At 63.0% G+C, this 22,302-nt stretch overlaps 1 protein-coding gene across 4 annotated transcripts in view; it reads left to right on the top strand.

Annotated features, from left to right (window-relative positions):
• Positions 1–854: 854 nt before the first annotated feature.
• Positions 855–22,302, top strand: part of SHISAL1 (shisa like 1) — an 81,137-nt gene continuing 59,689 nt past the window's right edge. Inside the window, exon 1 of one of the 4 annotated variants that reach the window (XM_047867892.1) lies at positions 855–950. Coding sequence is in view for 2 of the 4 variants with exons in the window: in XM_047867890.1 (XP_047723846.1) it covers positions 5,819–5,846 (28 nt within the window). In the remaining 2 variants the exon portion in view is untranslated. Of the gene's footprint in view, positions 951–5,007; positions 5,058–5,544; positions 5,847–22,302 lie in introns of those variants that run through there. The other 3 variants (XM_047867891.1, XM_047867890.1, XM_047867889.1) reach the window with 3 other exon arrangements.

The raw sequence follows: 22,302 nt of genomic DNA, 5'->3' as shown, positions 1-22,302 counted from the left end.
TCCTGCGATCAGCTCGGGCACAGGATCAGCTCCTTGAGGTCAACTGATCAGTAACCTCCATCGTATCTAGAAAACCCCTTTGGGCACGTAAAGTCATCCAGCGTAACGGCAGGGCGGGTGGGGGGGGGGGGTTGGAGGTGGTGGGAACATTTTAGAAATGGGCCTGCCACGTGCACTTTGGATGCAGACAGAAACCCGGTCTCTTCTCGGCTCTGAGTGGCCCTGCCGGGCTTCCTGCCAGGGCCAGAATAGAAACTGTGTTCACACCTTGTGGCCAGGAGGCAGGCAGGCGGGAGCAGGGAGGAGCGGGAGACTCCGCAGAGGCCCCCTGGTGAGTTTATGGCCCCGCTCACGGCCTGCAGGACACTGCACATGCTGGTGTCGCCGTGGCCCGTCTGGCCCATGGAACAGCCTTCTTGGACCGGGCGATCGGCGACCAGCTCACCGCATCCGGTCTCCCAGATCCTCAGAATGGCAGTCGGCCACGGCAGTGGCTTTCACACCCTGAGCACCTACTATGTGCCTGGCTCTGAGCAGGTCAAGACTCACCACGTCTTCCGGGTGAGCAAACAGGCCGAGAGCCTGGCCCGGGCCGCCGGGTGCAAGCTTGGGGCCCTGGTCCCCCATCGCTGGGCCGTCCCACCGACCCCGTGGCTCTGCCACCACGGGGAAGCTATAGCTTTTCTGCAACACGTGACTGCCGTGGCCAGTTGGGAGAGCGTAAGCAGCGAGGTCCCAGGGTGGCCGTGACCTAACTGGCCTCATGCGTCAGAGGGGGCGGGGCTGGGAGGCCCAGAGGCCCGGCTGCCGGCCAGCTCCTCCCACTCTCCCGGGGCTCGTGTCCTCCGTGAACGAGGCGGGTGGACGTGATGCCCTCCAGGGCCCTTCAAAGTGCTTTATCCAGAGGTGGGGCAGCCTCTTTGGACTGAGAAGGCAACAGCCAGCAAGAGGTGAGTGGCCTGCCCACCACCCCCGTCCTCCCCACAGGAGGGACCGAGTGGCCAGATGGCCCAGAATACAAGCCCCGAGCCAGACCAGTGGTTCAAATCCAGGCTTGGCCACATCCTCCATGGGTGACTCTGGGGGGTGAGGTTTCCAATGTCTCTGAGCCCCGGGGCCTTGTCTTGAACTGGGGGAACAGGGACTCGGGGTCGGAACCCTAAGATCTTGAAGAGGGAGGAGAGACTTGAGAGTCTGCTCAGGTGGTTCAGAGGCCGGGAAGGGGGGGAGCAGCTGGGGGGTGCGCACGCTGGCACCCCTCCCCCTGCCCAGCCCAGGGGCTCGGCCTCCGTGGGCCTCGCTCCCTCCCAAAGGGGGCTTCCCTCACGGACCTCTGCTGAACGCCTCGTGCCCCCAACTTCTAATTAAACGGCAGTGATTCTGATGTGGCAGGTGATCTTGTCGGGAGGCCTGGCTTTAAATTTAGCTCCCTCCCCAGCCAGCCCTTTGAAAAGGCTGCTCTTCACGGGGAGAGAGAGCGTGAGTCATCTCCAGTCCTCCCGCCTGCCCGCCCCGGTGAGCAGCAGCGTTTGCGGGGGAACAGGCCTCCCGAAGGCAGAGAAATAGTAAATAGGGTTGGTATTAAAGGCGACAGGGGATGTGGAGCTCGACACACAGTAGGCTCAGAAACGGGGGTGACATTTCCCACGGCGGTCTGTGTCATACCTGCACACACATCACCCCCCCCGAAACTGTCCCTCCCCCAGCCGGGCCCCCAGAGGAGACACGAGTATCTGTGGCCTGGGTGCACGGATACCAGGGTCCGGGCTCGGCTCACCCGGCCCCCAGAAGCCCTCAGAGCCCCCCCTCCGCCTCCGCCTGCTGCAGGAGCACCGCCTGCTGGTTGGAGCTCCGGAGCCCGAGGATGCTTCACACCCCCACCCCCACCCCCAGAGATACCTTCTTGTGCCCCAGCCCCTTGAACCTGGAGATCTTCCCTGATCTGGCAAGAAGGAAAAAAAAAAAAAAGGAGCCTTGAAGATATAATTAAAGAAGGGCCCCGAGACGGGGGATTACCCTGGATTACCGGAGGACCCCAAGTGCAATCACAGGGGACCTTCCGAGGGGACCCAGAGGAGCCGTCCACGTGAGGAGGAGCACAGACAGATGAGCAGGTGCTGGCCTTGAAGGGAGTGACACGGCCACGAGCCCAGGCTGCTGGCAGCCACCGGGAGCAGGAGCAGAGTCTCGCGGGGGGGCAGCCCCGTGGACGCCCAGGGACACTGCTTTTGGGCTTTCTGGCCCCCAGAACTACAAGGGAATAAATATGTGTCGTTCTGAGCCACCAAGTCTGGGGTCCCTGTTACGGCAGCCGTCGGAAACCAGTACACGGGAGCTGGGAGAAGTGAACAAACTTGCCCTCTATCACACGGCTGGTGAACAGCCAAGCCGAGACTCAAGCCCAAGTCTGACCAGTGCCAAAGCCCATGCTTTCTCCTGCCCACTGGGGACTTCCTGGAAGAACAGAAGGGACACTGATGCAGATCAAGCACCAGCTAAGTGCCAGGTGCTCACTTCTTTTATGACACAGTTGCTCATTTAATTCTACGTTGACCCTTTGAGGTGGATAAAATCACCCCCATTTTGCAGACGAGGAAACGGAGGCTCAGGGAGGCAACCTGGCTTTGTCCAAGGTCGGGGAAGGAGAAGGTTCAGGCCCTGGAGCCCAGGGGGTAGTGGAGGCTTGAGGAGTCCACCCAGGGGCCGGCTTGGGAAACCCCAGCCCCTAGCGGCCTTGAGGTGGCTGGAGCTCAGGGCGCCCAGCTGCGGGGGAGGCTGGGAAGGCGGGCTGGGCCCTGGATGCCAGGACGGGATTGTGCTCCAGCGGGTAGAAAACCGGGGCTGCTGGAGGGTTAACATCCTGAGTCATCACCCGACTGGACGGTGAGCCTCCCTAGGGCACTGAGCTGGTCCCAGCTCCGCGAGTCGCACACCAGACACAGGACGGGCCCAGAGCCCCGCTCGGCGACCTGATGGGGGAGGGGGGTTCTGAATAACGAGGCTTTGCAACCTCCTGAAGGCCCCACACATCCACAGATCCCTCACCCAGGGAGACACGCACACACGCACACACACATGCACACACCCCACTCTATAAGGTCTCAGTCAGTGAACCCCAGGACACAGCCTCTGCCCACAGAGGACAGTCCCCTGTCAACCTGAACTCCCATGAGCACTCCAGCCTGTTCCTCAACCTGTCTTGTGCATGGGATGATGCACAACATGGGATGATCACGCTCCCCCCCCCCCGCCACTACCCCGAGGGTCTGCAGGTGCAGGTGAAGGGCATCACACGTGCCCTGTCTCATTTATCCCCACAATATGCCATGAGGGAGGTGCTGCCGTGACCTCTTTAGGGAAGAAAACCGTCTCAGGCGGAGAGCCCGTGATTGGAAGGCAGGGGGATCTGGGCTGGAGCCCCGGTTCTGCCTCTTGCCGGCTGGGTGGCTCGGGGCAGGTGCCCTAACCTCTCTGAGCCCCAGCCGCCTCATCTGTAACACGGGGAGGACGCCACGCGGTGCTGTGGTGTACGAAGGCTCAGCCTAGTTTCTGGTGAAGTTCAGTCATCTATAAACGTGAAGATCCAAAGGTGGGAGAGACCCGGGGAGTTTGCACTGGGCGGGGGGCACTGACTTGCCCTCCATGGCTCTCAGGCTTACTCTCCCTCCCCAGATGAGCAGCTGATAGCCGTCCTCATCACCACTTCTCCTGTGGGGGCCCTGTAATGTCCCCCCACGGTCCCTACCACTGGAGGTCACTGGGCCCCCGCACAGAAGGTGGGGAAATGGCTTACTGAGTTGGCTCCCTGGCTCAAGGCCACCACACAGCACAGCCGCGTCCTGCAGGTGAAGGGCGAAATGGGGGGCCGATAGGAAACAGGGGCTGTTGGGGAGGATGGGTAGAGAGAAGGACCCGGCACAGGAGAGGGGAGCCCCAGAGGAGGTCAAGGGTTCAGAGAAGTCGGTCTTTTCCCCGCAGGAAACCGAACTGAGCATCTCGTCTGATGTGAACGACTTCCTCCCCGAGCCGACCCTGCCCTTGACCACCTGGTGCAGGGAGGGCCTGGCCAGAAGGAATGTCTCCCTGGACGGAGAAGGGTCTGGGGAGACAAGGCCGGCCCTGGAGGGGCAGGGAGGGGGGGTGCTCCTGTGGCAGGAAGGCCGCCAGGACTGGGTCCTCGGGGCAGAAGGGACGGGGCGCACCTGGAAGGCGGCCGGGGAGTGTGGGGGGGGCTGGGAAGACGGGAATCCGAGCCGCCGGTGGGAGAGAAGCAGAGGGAAAAGGAAGGAGGGAGCGCGGAGGAAAAGGGGGAGGGAAAAGTGGCAAGGGAGGAAGGAAGAAGGAGAGAAAGAGGGATGGAAGAAGGAGCGAGCCGCCCAGGGAAGGGAGAAGGAGACTGGGAAAGAAACCGAGAGGAGGAGGAGGAGGAGGAGAGCGAGAGGGAGGAAGGGAGGGAGGGGGGAGGGGAGAGCGGGAGGGAGGAAGAAAGAGGGCGAGAAAGCGGGAGAGCGAGAGAAAGAGCGAGCGGCGCGGGGCGGGCGGGGCGCACGCCGGCGCGGGGAGAGGGGGAGCGCGGCGCGGGGAGAGGGCCGGCCGGCGGGGAGCCGCGAGCGCGGACAGGGGGCAGCAGAGGGCGCGGCGCGAGCGGCGAGCGGCAAAGAGTGAAGTGGCGGCGGCGGCGGGCGCGGGGCCGGCGAGCATGAGCGCGGCGGCGGCGGCGGCGGCGGCGGCGGCGGCGGCGGGCGCGGCGCGGGGCGCGGGGCCGGCGCGGGCCGCCCAGTAGCCGCGGGAGCCGGCGGGGCAGGCGGCGGGCGGCCGGAGCGCCAGCCGGAGTCCCGGCCCGAGCCCCGGCGCCCCGCGCGCTTCGGAGCCTCCCCCCACCCCCCGCCCCAGCCCCCCGGTCCCCGCGGCCCCCACCCGGGGCCGGGACAACTGTTGCGGCGGCGGCCGTGGCGGCGGGGGGCGTGGGCGGCCCCGCGCCCCCGGCAGGCGGCTCAGCCCCGCGGGGCGCCGGCTCCCGGCGGCGGAGCGAGGAGCGAGCGGGCGGCGGGCACGAGGTGAGCGGCGCCCCGGGCGGGCGGGCCGGGCGGGGGAGGGGCGCGCCGGGCGGGGGTCCGAGCGCCTCGCGGAGGGGGGCCGGGGGCGGGGCTCCTGGCGGGGGAGGGTTCGGGCGCGTGGGGGGGGGCGGGGTCTTCGGCGCCCGGGCTCCCCGGGAGAAAGGGGGTGCGGGCGCCGGGGCCGGGGAGGGGTGGGCGCGCTGGGAGAGGAGCGTTCGGTGGCTCGGGGGGAAGAGAGGGGGGGGGGGTCCGGCGCGCTTTGGAAAAGGGGCCGGGGCCGCCCGGCGGAGAGTCCGGGGGCGGGAGCCGTGTGGGGTCGCCGGCGCCCCGGCGTTGGGGTCCGCGCCGGGGCCGCTCAAGGTCGGGGTCGCCGAGCCTTTGCAGAGGACCCGGCCCCGGCTCCGAGGAGCGGTCCGGAGCGCGTCGTGCCGGTACGCGGCAGTTGGGACCGGAACGCGCGTCCGAGGTGGGGACCGGCGTCCGAGGACCGAGTCCGGGAGCGCAGCGGGCCGGGAGCCCCGTGCGCGCCGGACAGAGTTCCGGAGGCACGCTGGGGCCCCGGCCGGTTCCGGGGGCCCCAGCCGGGCGGCGCGGGCCACCGGGAAGACCCCTCCAAGAGCGCGCCCCGGGCTCCCCGCCTGCCGCGTGGCCCCAGTGGAGCCGCCGCCGCCGCTTCTCGGGGCCGAATCAATATTGATCCCGCGCCCGGGGCGGGGTGGCCCGGCGGCGGCCTCGGCAGCTCATTAACGCCAGCGGTTGCCATGGTAACGAGACCCCAAGCGTCTTCAGGTTATATTTATTCTAATTATTGTTATCATTATTAGTATTAGTATTGGTTAGCCCGGCGGAGGAAAAAAGAAAGGAGGAAGACATGCCAGCGCGTCCTGGCGCCTCCAACTGTCCTCTTTTTGGAGAGAGCCGGCGTCGGCTGGTGGGCCCGGGCCGGTGGGTCGGTGTGCGCGCCGCGGGTTCAGGGCCGCACCCCTGGGGCGATGGGGCCAGGGAAGGGGAGTTACATAATCTGCCGTGGGAATGTGTCTGCATGCCTCTTTGTGTCTACTCTGCCTCTCGGCCTCTCTGATCCCTTGGCTTAGTGACGGCTCCTGCCCAAGGAACCCGGGACCTGGATGGGAGGAGCAGAGAGTGCCTTTCGCCAGGAATCACAGCGGGTGGCCTCTATCTGGCCCTGGCTTCCCTGGCTGGGTGACCTTGAGCAAGGTGCTTGACCCCTCAGAGCCTCTGTTTCCCCATCTGTAAAGTGGCTTCGCAGCCAATGCCACCTCTGTGAGGTCGCGCCGAGAAGGCCCTGGAAGTTCTGATCGGGTGCTGTTGGCTGTGTGACCCCAGGCAGCTAGCTGCCCCTCTCTGGGCCTCAGTGCCCTAGTCTGTAGATCGAGGACCCTGACCCCGGTGTGTCTAAGATATCTTCGGTCACTGGTGTCCTGTGAATCTCATTCTGGGCCTTGATGGAAAGACTGTTGAGCCAGCAAGTTAGGCCCCACTCAGAGCCAGGCCGAGGGGGATTCCTCCGTCAGCCCTGCTTTCTTCACCTGTCCGATGGTCTGAATGTGACCAGGAAGCATGTGGGCCAGCGGGACGTTGGGACATTTTCACCGACGGGCAGAGTCTTCGGGAAATGGTTGGAAATGGCTTTCAAAACCAGAATCAGAATAACCCCGGGGCCCCTGGGGCCAGCTCAGGCCAGTCCCCACGCTGGTCACGGTTGTCCAGAATCAGAGGGTCCCCCCCAACCCTGAATCTGTGACTGCTCGGGGCAGGACACCTCCCTGCAGAGAATCCATCCCTCCAGGGAGGCTGTTTGCCTGTCCTGAGTGGGGGGGTGAGTGCAGGGCAAGAGGTGGCCAGAAAGTTCCCTGTAGCCAGGTGGCCCCTGTACCTCGGGGCTCAAGGTGAAAGCCCCAGGTCGGGGGTCCTGCCAGGTTCTTTAACGTGACTGTCACGCCGAGTTCCTCCGTGTCAGGCGTCTGGAAGGTACTGGGCTTGCGGGGAGGTCAGGAGAAGCAGTCTGGCTTGGAGCTGTGCGTGTGTGTGTGTGCGTGTGCCAGCATCATCTGCGGTGTGCGTGTGCCCCACGCCCCCTCTCCCGGGTGGGGGCACGGCCAGGGCTGCTCAGACTTCTGCAGGGGGAGAGGGGGGAGAAGGAGGGGAGGGGGGGCCTGCCCCAGGGAGATGCCGAGAGCCACTCCCCGGACCTGCTCTCCATCCGTCCATTCATTCCTTCACTTCACGCACACAACCCAACAAGCCCCCCCCCCCACCTCTGCCCTTGGCAGCTTTTGAGGAAACAGCCCCCGGACGACGAGCCAGTGGGGTTGGAGCCCTGCCTGGGGGAAGCCGAGGTGCGGGGGCGCAGGTGGGGAGGATCTACCCCCCGGGGGAGGGGGTGGCCCGAGGAGGGGTGCAGGGGGGCGGGGAGCCTTCCAGAAGGCAGGCCCGAATCAGCCAGACGGGAGGAGCAGAAGGTGTTCTGGGCAGAGACCCTCTACGGGTTGAAGATGCAGATCAGGCAGGGGGAGGAGGGGGGGGGATGCTGCAGGACTAGAGAGACGCTTGGCAGATGGTGCAGCCCGAGCAGGCCTGGCGCCGGGGAGCTGGACGCCCCCCAGCCCCGGCCCGGGCGAGGGTTCAGAAGCAGGGGTGGGGCAGCGAGGAGGGGCGCCCAAGGTCGGGGCGGGCAGAGGGAAGGGCAGGTGGGGAAGATGAGACGGGTCTGGTGTCCAGCCCTCTGGGACAATCAATCGGCCAGACCCTCGACAGCCCTCCCGCTTCCGGCCACGCTGCGGGAGAGCAGTGCCTCGGTCGCCGGCCCTTGGCTTCTGGGAGAGGGAGGGAGCCGGGGACACCAGACCTGGCCGCTTCAGCTGCCTGCCTACGATCCGCGGCTTCGGTGACAGGGGCACAAGGTGGCACCTCCCCACAGCAGGACAGCATTTGGTAGCAAAAGCCAGGAAGCCTACTAGGCGCCGGGTGCTGTTCTGAGCAAGCACCGGCCCCGGCGATTATGGATGCTGTCATACGACAGAACAGCAGTGACGGGTGACCCCGCCGGGATCACGCTCCTAACCACGACACTGCGCTGCCCGGAGCCCAGCTCCTGTCTCGTGGCTGTCCTGCGGCTCCCCAGATGCCGTGCGGGTCTCTGGGGTCTCACCTCCTTCTGTTTGCTCTGCTCTGGACTGGTCCAGAGAGCGGCCCGTCTCACGCTCCAGTGATAGGTATCACCTCCCTTCTTGGGAATGCTCTGCCTCTATTAACCCAGCCTCTGCTGGCTTGCGTCTCCCCAGCTGAGTCACACAACAGATCGGCACTGACCCTAGGATGAACTGAGAGCCCCGGCCCCAGCTCCCTCAAGACGTGCCTTTTCCCAGCCCAGCGGCCCTTTCTAGAATTCACCAAAACAGCAGTCGACCTCTAAGAACAGGAGGGCCTTGTTTCCTACACGCTCTTCTGTAGGGTGGTGTCCTGAACATCTGGAGCCAGCGAAAGCGAGGAGGGTGACCAGAGGCCTGGGCTGCGCCCTCCTGGGGACAGCAGGTGCTCCCAGCCCTGTTTGGGCTCACCCTGCACCGAGCCGTTTCCTCCTTTTCTCTCCCCGCCTCTCTTTTTCCTTCCTAACTCCCTGCCTCCAGCACGCACATTCCTTGACCCCTTGTCTATGTGTGACCGCCCCCCCCCCCCCGCGGGGAAATGGAGGAGATCCCAAGGCCTCAGACCTGTCCCCAGGGAGTCCCTGCCAGAGATGAACCAGGGCTCAGATTGTTTGATGACTGAGCGTCTAAACAGATCATTCGCCGGCTGGGACTGTGGCTGTCTTGACACCCCAGACCCTGTTAATGTACCCCCCTCCCGTATGAGCTAGGCCCACCTGTGACAAGCCCCTCCCTCCTTTTCCCCTTGGCCGTGGCCAGGTCAGAAATTTTCTGGAGAGCCTTCTCTGGTCCTCCTGACTTGGCCACTCACTGGTGACTCACTCACCCGGTGAGCCTGTCTTCCCATTCAGCGATGCGGGACATGAGGGTTGGCGGGGGGTCTTGGGTGTGGAAGCCCCCACTCTCCATAGCCTGAAGTTGGGGGGTCAGACAAAGATGGGGACCCCGGCATATGTGCTCGGTTAGAGGGAAGTCCCAGAGGCTGCTGCTGTGGGTCCCGAGAGGGACCTGGAAACGTGTCTGCCTCTCCAGATACAGATGGGGACACTGAGGCCCGAGCTGGCCTGTGACAGGCTCAAGGTCACGGTGAACGAGCATCCTAGAAGGCCGGGGGTGTTCAGGGATAAGATGGAGACTTGGTAGGCGTTTTTCAGAGGCTCCCCCCACCCTGCCTGGGATGCCCGAGGCTGCCTGGGATGGGGGGGACCTGGAGGGGGCTGCACACACCCTTAGATGGTGAATTTCACTCCCTTGAATAAAAGGCTTCAGACCCCCCCCCCACCCTTAGATGGTGAATTTCACTCCAGAAAAAGGCTTCAGACCCGCCCCCCCCACCCTTAGATGGTGAATTTCACTCCAGTAAAAGGCTTCAGACCCCCGCCCCGGCCACGCAGGCGGAAAAGCAGGAGCCGAGATGCAATGCTAATGCCTCCCATCCCAGATTTCTAGACGTCAACCATGAATGGAGCGTTTACTTCGCGTGTTTTCGACTGCCTGCCCCCTCCCCTCCCCCGACCGGGGCGTGCACTCCCGATTACCGCCCATCTGTCCGCACGCACACGTACCTCAGCAGATGTGTGCAGGCTCGCCTCGAGAAATTAAGAAATAATGCATGAGTTTCCCAAATTACACCCATTTAACACTGAATTAAGTTCTGGAAGCTCTTAACAGAGCCCCGGGAGGGAAAAAAAAAATTTTTTTTTCTTTTTTTTTTTTTTAGTTCACACTTCCCTGGAAAATGAGACAAACCGTGATCTTTTAAAACCCAGCTACATAATCTGATTATTCCTCGCTGGCAAGCAAGCCTCCGAGAAGAGCCGTGCATCGGGAAATTGGGCCGGGAAAGTTTGCCTCCTGCGGCAGATTCGAAGCTCCTCGGTGCATGATGGGCTCAGAATAAAGTGCCGCTTTCTTAGATATTGGCACAAATTAAAAATAAAGGCAAAATCCCTCCCATAATCCAGTGTGAGAATTTCCTCCGCGGCTCCCTGAGCTGGTTAAGGAAATGATGGTGATTTGCTTTCACTTCGGGCTCCTTTTTCCTCTGCGGGGAGAATCTTGGGTGTGCAGCTGGATTTGTAGACGAACAGAAAATGCCTTTAGCTTTTGCTTTCCTTCCACGTTTCCGGGGCACCTACCCTGTGTCCAGACACGGTGCCAGGCCCAGGAGGCAAGAGACGATCAGACCAGGACCCTGCCCGGGTGGGTTTTGCAGTGTGTTTGTGGTGGGGGCGGGGGCGGGGGGGGCAGAATAGAATAAAGCAGGCATCTGCAAGGTCCCACCCACCCTGCCTGACGGGGCAGGGAGGGCTCCCTGGAGGAGGTGACTTTTGGCTTGGGTCTTGAAGGGTGAGTAGGAGTGTGCCAGGCAGAGGAAGGGCAGGGGGCATTTCAGGACAGAGGAGGAGCCTGAGGAGGATCCCGAAGCGGGTCTCACATTGGCTTGGGCTTCCAGTGGCATCTTCCGATTTTAACATTTGCAGGTTCCTTTATTACGAAGCCCTTTCATATCCGTTATCTTCCAGCAGCCGCAGGAAACCCCAAGGCCAACTTCTGGGTCTCCCTTTCCCCAAGGAGAACAGAGCCCAGAGGGGAATCGAGGCGTCCAGGGTCTTAGGCAGACAGGACTCTGAAACTCAAGGTTCTGGATCCCGTGGGCTCGGGCTGGGGGGGAGGGGGGTAGAGGAACAAATATAAGCTGCTGTACGGAACTTCTAAAAATTCAATGGGAACCACAGACACTAATCCCAAAGTCTAGAAAGTTTCCTCTCTTTCCCTCTGAGCCCTGCTCCTCCTGGGCTGTAGGCTCAGGCTGGGCTTCAGGACGTGGGTCCTGGCAAGATCTGCGGGCTCCGAGCCTCAGTCTCCACCTCCAGAAAATGGGGGAGGGCCCCCCTCTGCCCATTTGCAGGAAGCCGGGCATCACCACTGAGCCCCAGAGGCCTTCAGGTCCAGCTGGTTCCCGAGGTCTTTGTTGTTTCACTTTTTCAGGGAGCAGGGCGGGAATGTGGCATCGTCTGGGGCCGGCTTCCTGGAATCGAGTCCCTGGGACCCCAAGTCCTCTGGGGAGTGGGCCCAGCCTCGGAGCTGAGGCCCGTTGTCAGGGCAACGGGCAGAGCTGGGGGGAGGCTCCTGGCACAGATCCTCCACCCTGGACAAGTTTCCCCTCGGCTTGTTCCGAGCTCTGTGACCTGGGGCGAGTGCCGTGGCCCCTGGGCCTCTGTTTCCTCATCTGCGAAACGGGTTACGGTGAGAACCAGATAGGATTTGCAGAAGGTGCTTCGTGTGCACGGAGCGTGCGCTCACGAGCCCGCCAGCTCTCTGCTTTCTCGCTTTATCGCCACGAGCGGGAAGGTCACTGTTGCTGTTTGTATCGCTCCGGCCCTTCCTGAAGCAGCCAGGCAGGGACCGCACCTGATCGTCCCTGAACCTCCAGAGCGGGGGACTCCGTGGCGGTGGTTGTTGACTGCATGAACGAACGTATCGAGGGAGCCGTTAGACCACAGAGCCCGGCAGCACGGGGGCCAGCCCCGGTCCCCCCTCCTGCGTTCACAGCCCAGCCCCAGGCCCGGCTGCTTGTTTCACTCCTGGCCTCAGTTTCCTCCTTTGCCTAAGAAGGTGGATAACGTTGGTAGTGATAAGTTACAGGGGTGCTTTTGAGGGTTCCAGGTAAGAATCCTGACACTGTGGGCTCCTGGGCCAGTTACAGTGACAACCATTGTTTACGGCCCCAGAACTCTGGAGGGACCGTCGGGGCTCAAACCCCAGTTACGTCACCTCTCTGGGCCTCAGCGCCCTCATCTAGAAAATGGGGACAGCGGCCACCTCACAAGGTTCTTTCAAGAGTTAAATGAATAAATGCAAGAGGCGTGCTTGGCGTTGAGCCTGACCCCTAGTAAGTGCTCAGGAGATAGTACCGTCATTGTCACCACTGTCGTGTTTAATAACCGAAGCATCCAGGAGGCACAGAGCAGTGGAGTTTCTCTCTGTCCTCGAAGGATGGAGACCACGTCTCTCCCGATTTAGCTGTGTACACATCTCCTAGCCCAGGTGTGCCCGGACAGGACGGACAAGGTGGAGGGGCGGGCCGGCAGGGGGATGGACGGGTGAGTGGGTGGATGGGTGGAGGGATGGACGGACAGAGGGAGGAAGGAACGACAGCTCTCAGGAAGCATCACAGGCCAAGGATCAGGGGCAGTGGGGAGGGGGCTTCCTTTTGAGGGCCACGAGCCATGAGATAGAACGGGCTTTGTAGCCATCTCCCGGGCAAACGTCTGTTGTCCCCGTTCCACGGGACCAGGGGTGGTGGCCCAAGTCTGGGGGCCCGGGCCGCTTGGTGCCCCCGGCAGTTTGATTCTGAGCCGGACGGAGTTGAGTTCCGACCGTGGCCGCCTCGCGTCGGGCGCGCCTCTGAACCTCTGTCTCGTCCTGCGTGATTCGGGAGGGGCGCTCGCTTGCTCTGGTGGGGGGGGTGGCGATGCACAGAGGCAGCGTGTCTGAGCGTAGTTTGTAATCTGGGAAGCTGCGCGGGAAGTCGGAGGAGGTGTTTGGACTCCATACGGTGGGGGACAGATTGCACGGGAGGCTTTGCAACAGGGTGGCACGTTGCAGGCAGAGATCTGGAGCACCAGCCTGTGAGCCGCCCGAGTCCCTCCCCAGGAGGCCCGAAGCACGGGGTCGGGGAAGGGGCAGGCGGGAGGGCAGAGCCCGCCTGAGCCAGGCCTGCCCATCCCAGGGTTGGGAGGGTTGCATCCCACGCAGGTGGGGGCCCTGAGGGGCCAGGCAGAGTGTTCTGGAAACAAGCCCTTCACGTGTTTCCACTGGTCTGTCACCATCACCCAGCTCCTTCTCTTTAGGGGGACAGATGCAGGGTAGCGAGATCCTGGGGAGGAGGTGAGGTCTGGGAGGGGCTGCATTGGCTTTGCCCAGCATCATCTGGACCTCGAGGTCAAGGGCAATGGCACCTTTACTATCCAGAACCTGGTTTGCACTGTCATCTGTGGCCTCCTTGGAAGGGGCCGGGTGTCAGACAGGAGCGCGCAAGCCGTTTGTTCAGGTGCACGTTGCCCGGTTATTCACTCCGGAAGCTGTGCCTGGAGCTCGCCGTCTGGGCACCGTTGCCTGTTCCGCCCCGGGTCGGGGTCCTGCATGAGGGACTGAGCAAGTGTCGGTGAGGACAGCGGTTGGAGGAGCATGCTGCCTGGAGAAAGGGGGCGGAGCAGCAAGGAGGTCTTCCCGGAGGAGGTGGCATCCCAGGAGGCAGAGTATGGGATGACCGGGTCAAGGGGCAAGGGGTAGAGGGACATCGAGGCAGAAGGGACGACGCATATGGAGCCCAGGAAAAGGAGTTTGCAAGCTTTCCGCGCCTGGGCGTGGCTGACCGTGGCATTGGTGGAAAGGCAGTAGCATTTGGCAGTGGCCTGGCCTCCAAGGCAGTGGCCTGACTCTGGCAACTTAAGGAGTGTTTGCCCTGCTGCTGGCTCAACAGGGATAATGCCGGCCCTTCACGGTTGCTTAGGTTGTGGCTCAGCCCAGCACCCAGGGTACTTTTCCTGACCGGCAGGGGAGAGGAAGGCGGGTGACGGCTTCCAGCTCTACCCAGGCTTTCGGGCTCCCGAGTGGCCCCACTGCCTGCAGAGCCCCTCGAGTCCGGTCCTTCCTGGAGGAGCAAAGCCTTCTCTTCCGGGGACAGGACGTTTCCGGGGAGTCCTGGGCATGAGCGCCACCAGAGAGCACAGACCCCCCCCCCCCCCCAGCCCCGGGAGAGCCCCCGCCTCCAGCCAGATGACCAGGAGAGGGCTAGGGCGCGGCAGAATTCTCGGCAGGACCGAGGAAAGATTAGGAGACTTTTCTCCTGAAATTCAAACAATTGGACAATCTGTTCTGGATCGATTTAGAAGCAGTGAAGTGGGAAAAAAAAAACAGAAAATATAGTGTGAAAGCTATTTTCTGTCTCTCTCAGTTGGGAAGGGGGATGAGCAGTTTATTTGTGGACTGTCCGAGGCCGGGGCCGGGGCCTCTTGCCTCCTCGCCGCCCGTCCCCCCACCGCCTGCCGCCTTCCGCTCCGTGCCCAGTGCAGGGCTGGGCAACCAGGGTCTCAGAGGGGCACCGGCCCTAGCCCCGGCCTCCACCGGGGGGCCGTCAGTCCGCAGGGGCCTCAGGCGTGGGCGTCGCCAAGGTGGGCACCCTGAGCTCGCCCCCTCCTGTGCCAGACCCCAGGTGGGGAGGCATGCAGAGCCCCCTCTCCGCTCCAGACGGAGGCATCCATGTGCCAAGGACAGGTGTCTGTCTAGTTCAGTTCTGCATCCTCAGGGCTGGAGTGAGAAGTGGCGCCTACTAGGTGCTCACTGAAAGTTTCCTGCCCGCGAGATGGACGGGAGGGAGGCAGGAACGAAACTGGGGGTTTGAATGGAGCGACCTGCTCACGGTCCCACGTCTAGTAGCGGAGGTGAGGGCACTGGAACCAGATCTGTCTCCCCAGTACCTGGATGTTCCCCATCCCCCCATCCCTGAGGCCAGGAGCTAGGTCCGGGACACCCAGGGGGCCTCCCACCCACCACCCCTTCCTTTCCCAGGCGTGGCCTAGCCTACACCCCCTTACACACCAAACGTGGATTCATTTTTCATAGCTTGAGCCAAATGCTGACTGTTTTAAAAGAGGCTTGTTCCGGGGCGCCTGGGTGGCTCTGTCGGTTAAGCGGCCGACTTCGGCTCAGGTCATGATCTCGCAGTCTGTGAGTTCGAGCCCCGCGTCGGGCTCTGTGCTGACAGCTCAGAGCCTGGAGCCTGTGTCAGATTCTGTGTCCCTCTCTCTCTGCCCCTCCCCCGCTCACACTCTGTCTCTCTCAAAAAGAAACAAACGTAAAAAAAAGTAGCCTGTTCAGTGTGAGGCCAGAGCAGCACAGAGGGGAGGGCCGGGAGCACAGATTCTCCCAGCTTCCCAGTCTGATTGTCCCCCAGGAGAATGTTCCCCCTGGGGCCGTGATGAGCTGAGTTCTGTGGATGAAGGAGTTCAGTCAGGGGCCAGATCTGCCGGGAAGTCCTGAGTGTGGGCGGAGGGCCGGGTCTCCAGCATCCGGTGGGAAATGGGACCAGCTGATTCCAAAAATGGTCTCTCCTCTGCTTTCCCCCAGGCCTCGGAAGAGGGGGAATTTCTCTGCGGTTTCATTTCAGGAAAGCGGCAGCTCCCTCCCTCCCCTCCCCTTCCTCCCCATTGCCCAAGGCCAACAGCCAGAGGCCCAGAAAGAACCTTGACTTGGAAACCAGACTGGCTGGATGCCAGCAGCTCAGCGGGCCAGCCGGCCGTGACCTTGGGCAGGTGACACAACATCTCAGTTTTCTCATCTGCAAACCCGGAGCAGAAGCCCCGCCTCCTTTTTGAAGATTAAAGGAGGCGGCCTTTGTCAAATGCTGTCCGAAGGCTGGATACGTAGTAGGTGCTCAAGAAATAGTCTCTTTCTCCCGTTTCCGCTGTACGGAAGGCCAGTGGTTACATACAGGCTAACTCTTGCTTGGGTTCTGCCTCCACAGCCTGGATCCCCTGGGCTCTTGTCCAAGGAGGGGCCCCCCGACTGACTGTGGGGCGCGGGGAGGGGATGCTGCGGCACAGACAGCCGTGTGAGCCCCAAGTGTAGACGCCCCCTCCCTCCACCGTGCCGGAGATGGGTGCATTGTGGCAGGTGTGGCCAGTTGGACACTGTGGAGGGAGCCCTGGGCCAAGAATCTAGAAACCTGGGTACCAGTCCCAGGTCTGCTTCTAATAAGCTATGTGACCCCCCCCCCCCGAAATGACAGCCCCTGGGAGGCCTCTCGTGTCCACCTGAGGCTAATCATCCCCCTTGGAGCGCTTCTCAGGGTCACGTGCGACCACCTCACCTAGGAGAACACGTAACTGCTTTAAGCAAACCTCCACGAAGGATGGGCAGAGAAGGGGAGCCCTGTTTCCTGGCCACCGACTGACCACCCGGCACGGTCCTGGGTTCCCATATACGATCTCATTTAATCCTCACCCCACCCCCGGGAGCCGGGATTAGCACCCGCCTTCGCAGGGAAGGGGGAGGCGCAGACAGGCTAAGGGGTCCCAGGGCAGCCGTGCGCCCTCCCTCAGGCCAGCCCGCACCCCTGTCCTCTCTCTGGCCACCCTCTGCCAGGCTCGGGCCCGGCACCTGCCGCCTCGTGGAATTCTGCCCTCCCCGGCCCAGCCCTGGCCGGGCTTCCTGCTGGAGGAGCTCTTTCATGAACGCTCTTGGATGGGACCTCTCCGTTCCCCAGAAATCTTTGAGCCCACGCTCTCCCAAGCGGCACACTAATTAGACCTCCATAACACTGTTTACCTCGATGTCAACCTAGGCTAAAAAACTGAGCGAGTTTCTCGCCGTTATGAGCAATGTTCCGTCTTGAAAAGCAGGGAGCTGGCCTTGCTGGGCAAGGTTCAGCCCGTGGAGGCCCTGTGTGAAGGAGGTTCGCCCTCCGGGGGCCAGACTCTGCCCTGTCACTGCCGGGGTGAACCTGGATGGGCCTCCAGGGCCGGGGGGAGGGCTGTGTAGGCCTGAGGCACTGGTCTTCCCTGGGGGGGGGGGGGGGCTCAGAGCAGTTCCCTGCGATTCCAGAAGCCCGCTCTTGACCCCACCCCTGACAGAGCCAACCATGGTGACCTCAGGCCTGAGAGCTGGCTTCTCTCCAGGTCACCTAAGACGATGTGATACTGCTGTTCCCCTGGACAGGATGGGGACTCGGGGAGTGTGTCTGAAAGGGGCGGGAGGGCCTTCCCTCTGTCGCGGAACCCCTGTGCCTTCCACCCCTCACGGGGGTCTGGTGGCCGACCCCTCACTCCTCCTGGGAGGTCCGTCTTGGGAGGGGCTGGCAGAGGGAGGCCGCAAAGCCCAGGGGAGGGGGGACCACGGGGCTGGGGATGGCTGCGGGGCGCACGTGGGGGGTGCCAGGGGCCCTGCGAATGGAGATGAGCCGGAGGAGGCTGTCCAGGTCTGGGTCGCAGGGGTGAGCAGCGTTTCGTAAGCGCTCGGGGAAGATGGCTAGGCGCCGCTTCCTGCCACGTTTGGGAGTGTCCTGTTTCCCCTGGCTGTCGGCTGTCAGGACACCACCACCAGGGAGCCCTCTTAGGTGTGGAGGGCCCCAGGTGAGGCCAGAATCGGCTCCCGTGGGGCCAGACCGGCCAAGCGGGGGTGGCAGAGATGCTCTTCTGAGGGGCGTCAGGGCCTGGCTGGGCTCCTGCCGGCTGCTGGCTCACCTCCCGCTCAGGCAGCTTCGGTGCCAACTATGCGGAGTGTGGGCGGCTGGCTCGTTAACCCCCAGAAGCGGAGCGGGTCCAGGGGTGACTCGGGCGGGGGCCCCCCCCACCCCAGACCAGCGGTGGTGGGGGGGGGGTGGGGTTCAGAGCGCCAGGTCGAGTGAGGGAGCCAGCGCGCACGCACCCTCCCTGTGGTCTCCTTTATGGTCCTATTTGCATAATTTTGAACTTGATTGGCCTGAAGGCAACTTCGCTTAATCACAGCTGACAAGTCTCTGGTTGCAACAGCAGCTGCTGTAGATTAGCCGCGAGTCGGTGCTGAGGTTTGTTAGAACTCGCTTGGCGGCCCCCCCCCCCCCAGTCCCTGCTCATCAGACCCCGAAGGAAGGAAGGAAGCAAGCAAGCAAGCAAGCAGCAGGGCCCGGGGGCCGCCTGGAGAGGCCGCTGCCTGCTCCCCAGCGTGTGCTGCGGCCCAGGGCCTCTCGAACTTGCAGGTGCCAGGCCCGGTTGGCAGGCGGGGCGGCCCAGGGGCCCGTGTCTCCAGCCAGCTCCCGGGAGGTGCCCCGGAGGCTGGTGGGTATCGAGGCTGTGACGCAGGGGCTCAGCGGCCCCGGGCCGCCTGGTTTTATTAATAAAGTTTCATTGGAACACAGCCTCACCCACGTGCTCGGGATGGGGTACGGGCGACGATGGCCGGGCTGAGTCGTTACAATGAAGACCAAGCGGCTCAGAGGACAGGTGCCTTAGGCCCTTTCCAGAAACCGTCTCCTGACCTCTGACCAGCCCAGTGGTTCTCCTGCGTGAGCGGGTGTCAGAATCCCCCGAAAAGCCGGTGTGAAGGTGCAGGTTCCGAGGTCCCGTGTTTCTAGCCGGCTCCCAGGTGGGGCGCAGGACCGCACTCCAGGCACCCCGGCCCAGCCACCTTATGACAGTCTGCGCGCTTCTCGTTCTAGTCCACGCCATCCTCAGTAGACAGAAGGGGACGCCTCGGGTCCGAGAGGTCCCTCGATTCTCCAGGGTCCTGAGCTGGTAGAGGCTCTGACTCTTCCCCACCACATAGAGCATCCTCGATGTAGGTGCCTCACCCCAGGGTGAACGTGCCCAGGTGCATCACACCCCGGTTACTTGGCTCGGTCGGGGTTTTTAACGTTTATTTATTTTTGAGAGAGAAAGTGAGAGTGTGAGTGGGGGAGGGGCATGGAGCGAGGGGGGACACAGAATCCGCAGCGGGCTCCAGGCTCCGAGCCGTCAGCGCAGAGCCCGACGCGGGGCTCGGACCCACGAACCGCGAGATCGTGACCTGAGCCCGCCCCCCCAGGTGCCCCTGGCTCGGTCTGTTTTGAATCTGGGTTCCACGCTGGGACCGCTGTTAGTGACAGCAACGCCTGAGCAAGTCACGTGGTGCTCTCATCCTCCTTGGGTGGGAGAGCGCCATCATGGGGGGTCAGGGTCAAGGGCACGGCTGAGAGCACCTGGCGCCTCGCGGGGGCTTTGCTGTCTGCAGTGTGTTCGGTCAGTGGCACCCGTCCTGCCGTCCCTGGATCCCCTGGCGTCCCTGTGAATGGCCAAGGGCACCTCGCGCACGACTCGACCTCCGTCTCCCTCATTTCCCCGTGACCCGCAGCGGGGAGAGGCAGGGCGCCCACTTACAGAGGGGACACCGGACCTCCCGGAGGCGGGTGACCGGTCCAGGCAGGTGCAAGGTGGCGTTGGGGTCCTGTGCCTGTGTCAGGTCAGGTGGGTCCACCAGGGCAGGTCAGATTGTGGAGTTACATGGGAGGAGGGGTCATGACCGGTGTCCCCCGTGTGCAGGCGAGGAAGCCAAGGCGCAGAGAGTTTATGACCAGGGAGTACTCAAGGGGACAGGACACTCACCGGGAGGAGGCTGGAAATCCACGTGGAGACAGATCCTTAGGGGCATGGGAAGACCCCAGCGCCACGCCAAGAGCCTGGGAGGTAGACCCGAGCACAGGCAGCCTTTCTGGAGAACTCTGCCAGGCCAGCCCCCTGCAGCCGCCCCCGCCCGTCACGCCTGGGGGATTGGCTCCCCAGTGCCTGGGGGTTGGGACTGTTTACAGTTGATGGGGGAGGGGGCATAATCTTTTTTTTTGTTCATGTTTTTTAGCATTGATTTTATATTTTAAAACGGTGCTTTTTAAGTGTACTTATTTATTTTGAGAGAGATGGCCAGGGAGGGGCAGAGAGAGGGAGAGAGAATCCTAAGCAGGTTCTGTGCCATCAGCACAGAGCCCGACGGGGGGCTCGAACTCACGGTCTGTGAGATCATCACCTGAGCCGGATCCAAAAGCCGACGCTTGACCGACTGAGCCACCCCGGCGCCCCGCGTGTTGATTTGACATTGCCTGGACTGCGGGCCAGGGAATGAGGTTGGCTCCTCCCCTGGTGCTCTCCCGCTGTGATCCGTGCCAAACCCTCTTTTTTTACTCGTTTGTCTCCTAATGACATATAATAAACATTCCCAAACCCGCCACCCAACGCGAGGGCTGGAACATTGGCCCCGAGGGCCCTCCCTCGCCCCCTGCCCCCGCAGGACCCAAGCGTTATGTTCGCTCCCTTCTGTGCCCGGTCACGGCCACATGCCTCCTTCCAGAGCGCCTGTTCCTCTCCAGCTGTGTTTAGTCTCGGAAAGTGGACCATGCCGAGTTTGATCTGGGGACCTGAATTTCTCCCTCAGCCCTGGGTTGCTAAAATGCCCCGTGACGTCCGGCGTGGCTGGGTTCCGGTGTTGGGCGCACCGCAGTGCATTTTCCCGTCTGTCCCCTTGGGCTGTCCCCAGGGCTCTGCCCTTCTATACCGCGCTACCGAGGACATTCTCGTGCGTGGTCCCCGCGGGCCAGCAGGGCCGTCCCTGAGCCTGGGAGGGGCGTTGGTGCCCTTTACCGTGCAGAGCTGGGCACCCACTCTGAGGATGTGGTGACATCAGCCTCCCCCGGGCCTCCCCGAGCTTGCTGAGGACTCGGGTTTCCTCCAGGCGTCCTGTGTCCCGGCCCACCAGGCTGGCCGGTGGGTCTTGTCCTACGTAGGGTGGTCACAGAGAGTCCTGGGACGCTCCAGCCACCTGTCTGTATATCATGGTTCTCGGGATCTGGCTTTGAATTGTAAAAACGTCAAGGCGGGCTGGGCTCAGAGAGGTGCGGGAGCATGCCCAGGGTCACACAGCTGAGAAGTGGCCGAGCCGGGACCCAAGCCCGACTGTCGGGACCCCAGGCTCCGAGCCCGCCCTCCGGCTCCCTCTCCCCTTGGTAAACGCGTCTGTGGCACTGAAACAGCCCCCGCGTCCGTCCGCCTCCCCCCCCCCCCCCCCCCCCCCGTTCCTCTGCCGGAAACGCCCCCATCCCCCCACCCATCCCTCGGGAGGCCACTCTGGTCCGAGTCCCAGCTCTGCCACCGACTAGCCGGGTGGGCCCGGGGCCGAGCTGAGATGAGAAATGCCTGGTTCCTCACCTGTAAATCGCGGATAATCCCGACTCCTCCTGGTCCCGAGGCTACTGGCCCCCAACCCCGCCAGGCTGGGGCGGCACTTCCCCTGGGCCCCACGGCCCCCGCTTTCCCCGTGCTGGGGGCCTCTGCCCACCTGGGCCGTGGCGGGACACAGGGGCCCCAGCCCAGTCTGGACTTGGTGGCCCGCAGGGTGCCTGTTCTCCCAGGCCACGTGGGAATGCAAGGGTAAAAGGGAAGGGGAGGGAGCCGGCCTCCTTTGTGGCCCAGCTGTCAATCCTTCAGCCTCCCCTGTCCACCCGGCTCCTCGGGGTGGCCTGTGCACTCACCCAGCTCTGGCCAGCAGAGGACCGTGTGGACAGACGGAGGGGCCCCCCACAGAGTCATGGCCAGCACCTCCCTCCCCCCTCCAACGCAGGCCCAAGAATGCACGAAAGTGCCTGGCACACAGTAGGTGCTCAGATGCCCCCCCCCACCCCGCTTCACTCGCTTTGTGGTCTCTTTTCCTGTCCCCTCCCCGCCCAGGAGCGCAGCCCCCTTCGTCGCTGGTGGTCTTCACGAATGATGCCCGTTGGCACGTCCCCTGTGCCCGGAGCGCTCACCTGGGCCCTGATAGGTGAACGGGGTCTCCTCCCCCTTCCTCTGCCTCCCCTCCCGTCTCCCTTTGCACCTCTTGGCCTCTGCCGAGCTGTGCTCAGTGCTGGAATGCTCTCTCCCCCAGGCCCACCCTCTCCTGGTCTGGACCGGGCCAGTTTACCTGTCAAAGCTCAGCTTCCCTGGGGTGCCCCCGACCCAGACCAGGTCAGCCCCCTCCCCCCCCCCCCCATCTGCTCCAATGCCCTGAGTCACACATGTGGGTATTTGGTTGGCTTTGTGAGGATGGGGCGGGTCTGTTCGGCCCACCGGGCTGCAGCCCCCAGCCCAGCGTCATGCCTCGAATGGAATGGAAGAAAGAAAGAATGAATGAATGAATGCATCCGTGCATGCCTCCGTGGTCCCTCCCGGCACCCCTTCAGGGTGGGTGTGTTATCTCCACCTACAGGTGGGAACCCGAGGCTTGTCTCTGGCTTCTGTTCTCCCCTGTGAGGAGGGGTCCCGGGGCCAGGGCCCCGCACACCGAGAGAGGCCGGAATAGAGGCCCCGGCGTCGGGAGAGAAATCGAGGCCACCCTCCAGACAGGCGTTCCGCGGGCCTGTCTTTCCTCTTCCTGCCCTGACACAGTGATTCATTCTTCATGTGATATTTTTGTGTTTCTCCAGTGGGGAAAAAAATGCCGCTGGGATTTCCAGGGGTTGTTTTAGCTCCATGGTGCCGCCAGATAATTCCAGGGAACAGACGGAGGCAGAGGATTGTCAACTTGCAGAGTGC

Source organism: Prionailurus viverrinus, chromosome B4 (assembly GCF_022837055.1).
Source record: "Prionailurus viverrinus isolate Anna chromosome B4, UM_Priviv_1.0, whole genome shotgun sequence".
Lineage (NCBI taxonomy): Eukaryota > Metazoa > Chordata > Mammalia > Carnivora > Felidae > Prionailurus > Prionailurus viverrinus.
Note: the sequence above shows the minus strand (reverse complement) of the source record. Positions and strands in the feature narration are given on the sequence as shown.